The 9,599-nt window shown below is 37.5% G+C and overlaps 1 protein-coding gene across 1 annotated transcript; it reads left to right on the top strand.

The window, feature by feature from the left end:
* Positions 1–3,007: 3,007 nt before the first annotated feature.
* Positions 3,008–4,599, top strand: LOC128578961 (heat shock transcription factor, Y-linked-like). Its single transcript, XM_053581297.1, has 2 exons — positions 3,008–3,520; positions 3,901–4,599. The coding sequence occupies exons 1-2, from the start codon at positions 3,008–3,010 to the stop codon at positions 4,597–4,599; spliced, it is 1,212 nt and encodes a 403-aa protein (XP_053437272.1).
* Positions 4,600–9,599: the final 5,000 nt, after the last annotated feature.

The raw sequence follows: 9,599 nt of genomic DNA, 5'->3' as shown, positions 1-9,599 counted from the left end.
GGTGAGGAGAGTCTGGGATGAGGGTGATTGGTGAGAGGCAAGAAGCCATTTGGCAAGGTCTCACCTAATGTGCACAATGGAAGGGGGTTCAGCTGAAGGGTTCTTGCGTAATTTGAAATTTATCTTGGAAGATAGAATAATGAAACCTAAATAATTTTGCCCTTGTATTAATTTGAAATTAAAAATATATTGAAAAATTCAGGTACCATTTCTAGTGGGAGGACCTGAATTTTTCAGGTACCATTTCTCAAAAAGGTTAATAGTGTGGAATTTTTTTTTTTTTTTGCAGTTTTTTTTTGGCATTGGCAGGGTTTGAACCCACCACCTCTGGCATATGGGGCCAGTGCCCTACGTCTTTGAACCACAGGTGTCCCCCAGAAATTTTTGTTAACATACTGTCAATACAGAAATTTCTGAGTTTAGAAAAATACTGTGTTAAACTGAACAAACTTCTAACCCTTTTCTGGCATAAGTGAACTACAGCCTAAAATATGATATATATTAAAATCATTATTTATTTCTTCCATACATATTAAACATTTACAAAAGTAGGAGTTAGGATTTTTTTTTTTTTTTAATGGAAGAATATCTTCAAGCATTCACTCAGTTTACTCAGTATGAAGTAACGACTGTGTCTTTTCTTCAGGGCAGAGCACCTATAGACCTGGAGTTAGGATTTTAATACATGACTCTTTTTCAACCACAGACATAAAGAAGTTATGTTTTACTGTATGTTTTACTATAATTGGTGCCTGGTTATTTTTTAAAAGTTAAGATTTTTTTATTCAATATTAATACTATTTTGCAAAATTAAGTCCTATTTAAAAATTACATCATTATATTGTGGCATGCAGAGATTCCAGAAATATATATATATTTTTTTTTGTAGAGACAGAGTCTTACTGTACCGCCCTTGGTAGAGTGCCGTGGCGTCACATGGCTCACAGCAACCTCTAACTCTTGGGCTTACGCGATTCTCCTGCCTCAGCCTCCCGAGCAGCTGGGACTACAGGCGCCCGCCACAACGCCCAGCTACTTTTTTGTTGCAGTTTGGCCGGGGCTGGGTTTGAACCCACCACCCTCAGCATATGGGGCCGGTGCCCTACTCACTGAGCAACAGGCGCCGCCCCTCCAGAAATATTTTTAATATAAATATTTAGCTTTGGGGATAAAAATAAATTTCCCTTTAGTTATATGCATAAATTTACATTACTTTTAATGCTATATTATTATTTTTATCTCTTACTCTTCACAATCTTAACTGTAGACCCAAACACTTCAAAAATTTTACACGTAATTTATACTTATCAGATCTTTATAGACACATCAAATAAAAACGTATGTGTGTGTGTGTGTGTGTCTGTGTCTGTTTGAATTTTACCTTAGAGATGAAAACCTGCCCTGTTGCCCAGGCTGGAGAACAGTGGTATGAACATAGCTCACTGAAACCTAGAACTCCTATTCTTAAGCCTCCTCTCCATCTGGGACTTACTGGCATGTGCCAGTAAGTTAATTTCTTAATTTTTTTTTTAAGGCTGACTTCAAACTATGTAGCAAACTCCTTGGGCTCCCAAAGTCCTAGAATTTATATTCATGACACACTGGCCCCAGCAAAATTATATTTATTTTACTGATACATGTCTTAAAATTTTTTGAATATTGAGCTTAATACATAATTTTTTTACTGAAACCTAATTAGTGTCCATTTTAATCATCAGTGTTACCTTAAATTTTTAAGGAAATACAACACAATATAATACTAACTTATTTAAGGTGTGTGATTCAGTGGTACTAAACTTTTCTATCACCCAACAAGAAACTCTATACTCATTAGTTAGTTCTCCTTAATCCCTAGACTCAAGGAGCCTGTCACCTGCTTTCTTATGTCTACAGCCATGTCTTTGTTACATGCAGGTTCTGCACTAATTAGTGCAGTTTAAACTGATACAGCGTTTAAAATTATTTTTTATTCCATTTTTTGTATTGTCCTTTTACGCAATCCTATCCTCCTGGTATCATTCTAGTAAAAATGTGTGTTAAATATTGGAAATCCCCTTTACTTCAAGGATTTCTTAACAAACCCACAAGGGAAAGCAATGACTGAGACACTGGGATTGTCAAGAGGAAAGGATTTACTACAGGAGATGCATCTGCTGGGTGGGGAGGGACATGCAATGCTTCAAATCCACCCCCCATCCAACATGGTCAGTGAGTTCATGAAGGTAAAAATAATACATGAGGGACATGAACCCCATCATGTGTTTGGGGTTGAGTGCAGGGCACACAAGTGCAGTGAGAAATCATTCCAGCACATACATCCCAGGAACAAAAATGGTAGGAAAGTCCCTCCTAGTTTAGGGGTTTAGTATTATAATGAGCTGGGGGTGAACAATGCTCATTCCCTCAGCCTGTACAGGCTCAGTGTGTCCTTGGACACAATGTGGTGATGTTACTGCTTATCTTTTATAAACACACAGGTGGTGTAAGGCCCTGTAGTTATCTCAAGGCTTTAAGGAGGATCTGCCATTGCTGGGAAAGAAACTCAAAAGCAGATCCCTTAACATTTTGGTCAGTACATCTTACTGGCTTGCAACTTGAAACATAACAACTATAAACCCCATCAACACTAGCACTATCAAGAAACCAGAAAAAATATTTTCTTGTTTACAGCACTGGTTGCAGAAGAGATCTATTTATTCGTTTACTTATTTGTTTAAAACATTCTGTAGGAATGACATTTAATACATCATACTAAGTAAAATAAGCAGTTTACACTATATTTTAATCAGATAAATTTCCCGTAGTAGGAAGCACATGCTCTTGGCTAAGTGTTACAGATTTATTGCTAGGATACAAAAGTCATTTTGTGATGTCACCAGAACTCAAGTTGAGAGTCATTGTGATGATCTAGATTAGCTTACCTGTGCAGGCCAGCTGAAGCAGCCTTTGAACTGTGGGTTGAAAACTGTGCACATGAGAAGAGTCTCTGAAGAAAAATTTATCTGACATGGCACGAGTTTCTTCAGAAATTCAAGATGTTTCTCCTGGAGATGGATCAAATGACTCAGAAGCCTACATTGGACCTCCATCATGTGAGCACATATTCCCTGAGGACAGAGAGCTAAGAGCCATGATTGAAGAAGAAGCCTTTCTTGTTTTGTCTAAAGATTCCTTGAAAAAAAGACAACATTACACAGTTTGTGTCTCTGAACCAGATGAAGATAATGACTTCCTTTCTCTCACCTTTCCTAGAAAACTTTGGAAGATAGTTGAAAGTGACAAATTTAAGTCTGTTTGGTGGGATGAGAAAGGAACATCTATAGTCATTAATGGAGAACTCTTTAAGAAAGAAGTTTTGGAAAGAAAGGGCCCTTTCAGAATATTCGAAACTGATAGTATGAAGAGTTTAGTTCGACAGCTTAACCTTTATGGATTTAGAAAAATGAGACAGACTTTCCAAAGATCTGCTTCTCTGGCTGATTTTCTGGCAGAAGAAAAAGAAGTGTCTGTTTTAAGCAAGGTATGAAACTTTTTCCAGTTACCACTTAGTAAAATGTTGGTATGGTACAGGGAAATTAGATTTTAAACTAAGGTAACATTTATTTTTTCAAATCATTGAGGCCAGTTCAAGGATAAATGTTTAGAATTTTAAGGAATTTTTGGTACCAAGTTTAATAAAGGTACTGAGCCACTTAATGAAGTATTTACTGTGATACTCATACATGTTTTCACTTGAAAACTTAAATGTTTGTTTCCTAATAATTACATTCTTAAAAATAGTCAACAATGTACACGCATTGTTTGATTATATTAAATTTGATAAAGCTGAAATTTGAGATTTTATATGTTAGTCTTTTGTCTCTGGGGTAAAAAATGTCTAAACTTTTCTTTTGATTACAGCTACACTTCTATCATAATCCAAATTTTAAACGTGGGTGCCCACAACTTTTGGTAAGAATGAAAAGAAGAGTTGGGATTAAAAATTCTTCTCCAGCATCTTCTTCATCAGTGCAAGATTCCAACAAGAAGCAATTTAGAGCAGGTAGTAACATGGATTATAATTCTGGTTTAGTTGCCGAAACTACTAGAGAAAATGTATCATCAACCTCTACAAATTTAAATGAGCCTCTAATAATGAAGCCTTCTTCCAGCCAGCAAATTGCTGTTACAAATGAACAGACCACAAGTGATTTTTCTCCTCCATCATCAAGTTTAGCTAGACCATCAGAACAAGTTGCAACAGAGCAACATGCTATTTTAAATCGATTGAACACTTATCATATGCACTCATATGGCAGCTATGCTCGAGGAAATGGCCAGATTGTGAATTATGTCACATCTACAACTTTTCAATACCAGATCATATCTCCCTTACAGAACAATTATTTTGGACTGATGATGCAGCCTACTACTTTTCCAACAAGATATCCTGGATTATCAGCCAATGAGCCACTTTTACCTAACCTGTTACCATCAGGAAACCCGTGGTTTCCCCTAACCATGATAGCTGATACATCTGCTACCTCTCCTTCAAGTTCAATTCATCAACCATCTTCATTGTACCAGCAGCCTCCTAATTACAACTGGTCCTCTCCCTAAGAAGTATCAGATTGTGCAGAATGACAGAGAAAAATATATGTTGATGAATTCTAAAATAACATCTTCCATTCTGTTATTTGAACAATAAAATTATTGTTCACCTTTATGTGTTCTTTTTCATCTTTTAAAAATGTACTTATCAGTAAAATGTTTTTATTTTAACAGCAGACTAATATGATATTATTGTTTTAAGATAGGAACTTTTAGATCATTTGACAGGAAATTAGACATAGCCTTTTGTAAATAACTTATATTTAACTAGTTTATAGACAATATTGGAGTAGCCCAGGCTCTTTGCTTTTATAACAGAATACCATAGGCTGATAAGTTAAAGAGACTTATTTGGATTACACTTTGGAGACTGGGAACTCAGTCTCTAAGGGCTGCATCTAGAGAGGACCGCCTTTCTATATACTGAGCACGCTGGTGGGTACTCTTTAATCCCAGGAAGACAAGATGGGAAAAGAAAATGAGTTCAGTAGCTCAACAATCTGGACACTATAATTGTGGTCACTATGTTTTGCAGCAAAACAACAACAAAAAAACTCATCTATTAAATAATAATAATAATAGTGGCAGGGCATCACCTTGGGAAGCCCCAGTGTGAGACAAAGCCCCTGGGTTGAATTCAAAATGCTCCCCCCAACCCAGTAACTAAACATTTTCCAGAACATGACATTAATTCATTAAAGAGGGTATGATCCCCAGTGCACTAATCCACTGGGGATCATAATTCAATGGGTCCCACCTCCCGAGACTATAATCATGGCAGCTGAATGGCTGTGAGCAAAGAAAAAGAAGAAACTTGAAAATAAAAAATGTAGTGACTTCTAAAATAATCCAGGACAAATTAATGAAAATGAAGGCATAAATTAGAATGGAATGAAATGCAATATATGGAAATACTAGAAAAGGTACACACATACATTACTGCCATATTTTCTCAATTATGTTACCTTTCTTAGTTATTTTAAACTACTTGAATTTTAGTTGTTAAAGAAAATTGTCATCATTAAATACATTTGAAACCAGCCAATCCACTAACCAAGATCACTATTATTTCTATCTCTTGAGCAATAAAGTTTATGTAACACTGTTATGAATTGCATCACTGTCCAGTGTCCACAGTTCCACAGAGTGGAATTTTATACTATTAGCAAAAGCCCTTTTGCTCTATTAGCAAAGCATTCCAACTGGTTTGTGCCCTTAATGACCTTTCTTAGTAAGGTCTACTTTTCATATTTTCTAATGCACACTTTTAACATGTTGATTGCTTGTCCCATCCAAAGACCTAATTCCTTATGCTGACGTTTAATAACTTCTAGATTCTCAGCTAACCATAATGCAAACAGGCATAAACAAACAAGTCCCTTCAAGATCGGGAATCTACCTTTGCAGCTTCATGTCTTTCTGTTCCATCACTGTCTAACAAGAGCTTAGTTCAGACTAACTACTTTCCACTGTGCCCATTTCTATTTTGTGACTTTTTCCCCATTTCCTTCCTGATTTCTGCCCCAAAAGACCACTACAGTTGTTTTGGAATAGACTAGATAGAATAGATGTCCATTCCTTATTCCTCATACAAATACAACTAATAACGCTGTACATATAGAATACATACACATATATACATATATAATAAATATATGAATGGTGAAACAAAGAGATAAACCAGTGGGAGAACTTACACCCTATGGATAATGAGGTAGGTGAGTGTCCTTGGTCTTCTTTTTGACTTATGCATCACAGACATGGTCCTGAAGAAGGTAGTAACTAAATAATGCAAATAAGAATGTATAAAACTGAGCCCTCAATATCAGCTTTCTGTAGCCACAGGGCTAGGAAAGGTACATCTCACTAATCACTTTATCTCAACCAGACACTACAAAAAATTAAAAAAATAAAATTCATGGACCCATACCACACAGACCAGTAAAAGGCAAGTGTGAGGGTTTTCCTGGTTCCATCTAATGAGGAAGCACCTCAGTCCTTGGATGCAGTGATATCAGAGAAAGCAGAGAAGGAAACTGATTATTGTCAATGCCTGCCATGTGGTAATGAAGCACCTCTTGACTAGAGAGTCACAGGGAAGGTCTATTGGGAAGCTAAAACTTGCATACTCATTTATCAATGTCTTCGGAGTCAAAAAATGCTAACAAGGCAATCTGAAATTCTGTCCCAACTTCATTGCACAACCCTTCCCCTAATAGAGGATAATGCCATCTCCAAATAGGGTCAAGTCTCACTAATAACACTAATGATTCAATTTAAAATAAAAATCACTTGTGAGAAGAAAAAGGAAGTCTTCTACTTGAATTAAAAAGGATGACAAATGCCACAACACTCAAGTATCAGGCATATCTGATGGAGTCTTAAACTGATATTATAATAATGATTATGAATGATTGCACAAAAATAATTATGCATATGCTTGATATTAATAAAAAAGTATAAGGCAAAATAATGGAAAGTTTCATCAAAAAAGAATATCTAACAACTATTTGGAAATTTATAACTAAAAATTATGGTAGAAATCAAGTAACACTGTGTGAAAATAGTACTTTATATTTATAAATAACTATAAAGAAAATACTCCAGGTGATTATAAACAGAGGAGTGGTAGGTCATTATAAAGAGGTTTATATACTTCACTCAAGCTGGTAATATGATGATGTTAGTAGATTGTGATAAATTACGTGCATACAACCAATAAATCATATATACAAAGATAAATAACTTTTTAAATATAACAGAAATAATGTTTCAAATCTCTTCAACCAATCACCCAGAAGAACAAATAAAGAAAACTAGGAAAGAAAAATGAAAGACATAAAGCCAAAAAGATATCAGTAATGAACATAAATGTGAATGGTTTACACTGACTACATACAGATGTCCGTTCTGTGTATTAAAAGGCCCTTGGTGTTGAAGATGAAGCAGAATAGCTCATCTGTCTTCTCAATGCTGATGACATCTGATCACAAACAGGTATAATGGCTATTATTAATGCAAAGATGCTTTTGTCCACAGAACAGAAACACACTAAGCCAGAATGAATGCCAGAATGTGTTCTACCATATCAGGAGAGGTCCCCATATTTGATGTCGATGCTTGTCTAGATCCTGGAGAAGTCTGCTTTGGGGAACCTCAACCTCTTTACTCTCCATACCTCTGACATACCAAGCAGCCACATCTTTCTAAGACAACAGCAGGCTAAAAAACTGTTTAAAAAGTGTTGAGCCTGTCACTATGGAAAGAAAAAGTGAACAAAGCACTGAATCACAATACTTCTGTCCTCTTTCCATCACCCCTCTGGCAGTTCACACTTTCCCCAGAGAGATGTGAATCTTTTCTCCCTGCACTACCCACATCCATGTCTCCCCTCCCACCAAGACCCAATTGCTTCATTGAAGATGTGGGCTATTTAGGTTACCACCAGACAAAATTGCAACACACAGCAACAGCCCTGTTCACAGATGAAAGTTCTCTTCCTGACCAAATGCTGGCCAGGTTTGTCTCCACCCTCTTCTTGCTAGGCTTCTACCCTGTCCTAAAAAGACTTAAAGCAACACTAATATAGCCTCTAACAGCTTCAGGGAACCCTATCCTACTGACCCCCAATTTAATTTCAAATGCCTACCTCAGGAAAATGGAGCCTGCCAAAAGTTGATTTACTGTCTGTTTACCCAACAGGTGGAGACAGGGCCTCTGTATCCCAGGCTCTGTGGGAAGGTAGAAACAAGCCTGACTCAGGTAACTGCCAGCTAGCAGACACAGCTCGAGTAAGTACATTTATGCTTTTTTGCTTTAGACACCCCGCCTCCTCCTTCCCTCATTTACTGGCTGAACTTAAGTTCAGTTCAGGCTAGGGGCTCTTCCGTACTGAAGTAGCTCATGACTGTGAAAATATGCCCTTACCACTCTACCTTTGTGCCTGGGTTTGTTTATCATTGACATCACACAACCCCATGCCTGGTCTTTCTCTTAACCTGTTCCTTCTTCAACACAAAGCGTTCCTTATCCATACCCATTGGGGTATGCAACATCTGTCTGAAACTTGCCATAAATTCTGATGAAGCACTGCATACATATCTTCTTTACCTCATCTCCAGTCAACACATACCTGAATCTTTTTCTGAGGATGATGATGAGTGGGAGGCATTCCCTCAGCTTGTGGGGACCTGTCCATGAATGAGGTGCCTAAAAAGACAAAAGTAGGCAACTCATCAACAGCCACCCCTTACCTAGATTCAGTGGGCAGCATGCCCTAGTTCAGCTATGTTCAGACAAACTTAACTTCTTCTGGGGAAGAACATGACAGGGAAATTGACTCCTCAACTAGGAGGGTTTGTTGGGAAGGTACAGCCCTCAAACCATGGAAATCCCATTTTATACTCTTTCCCTCACCCCAAAATCCAGCTTCACCACTGGCTTCCCCATTTATTTCTGCCAGAGCACCACAATCACTAGCACTAATTCCCCAATCTCTTGAGGCTCCCTTGAATACACCATCACATCTCATATCTTGCATGTGCTTATGCTACATCCACAGGCTACTAAGACATGTTCTAGCGCTCATCATTCCAGCCTTCAAAGTTCCACGCAAGCCCCACCGAGGTTGACAGACCACTCCAGCAACATCCATTATGTACTTCTTTCTTCCTTTCCTGACTGCTTGCCACCTCAATGATTATCAAATTCCCTCTGCCCTTATTTGGATATTCTCAGTCTCTGTGTTACATGGCCTTTTGGCTCTTTATTTCCAGTACATATAAAAGCCTCAGCTGTTCAAGGTCTGGGGTTGCACTGTCCATCTTGAACTTTACTCTACAATTACCTCTTTACAGCTCCACACCCGACAGTGAAGGACCCAGCGATGCCATTTTGGGCTTTTCATCATTTCAGGCTTTTGTCCTCCATTTTAAAAGCAATCTGAAAATCCTTTGTTTCATTTCTTAGTAAACCACACCCCTTCCTATCTCTCAGGATGCATCCCTATG

Source organism: Nycticebus coucang, chromosome Y, assembly GCF_027406575.1.
Source record: "Nycticebus coucang isolate mNycCou1 chromosome Y, mNycCou1.pri, whole genome shotgun sequence".
NCBI lineage: Eukaryota > Metazoa > Chordata > Mammalia > Primates > Lorisidae > Nycticebus > Nycticebus coucang.
The sequence above is the reverse complement of the archived record's forward strand: the minus strand, read 5'-3'. Positions and strand labels throughout refer to the sequence as shown.

Bases quoted from the DNA above. Each gene is read 5' to 3' on its own strand.
- LOC128578961 (XM_053581297.1), top strand. From the start codon at position 3,008: ATGGCACGAGTTTCTTCAGAAATTCAAGATGTTTCTCCTGGAGATGGA. The intron at 3,521-3,900 runs GTATGAAACTTT...TTTTGATTACAG, and splicing joins AAGTGTCTGTTTTAAGCAAG to CTACACTTCTATCATAATCC.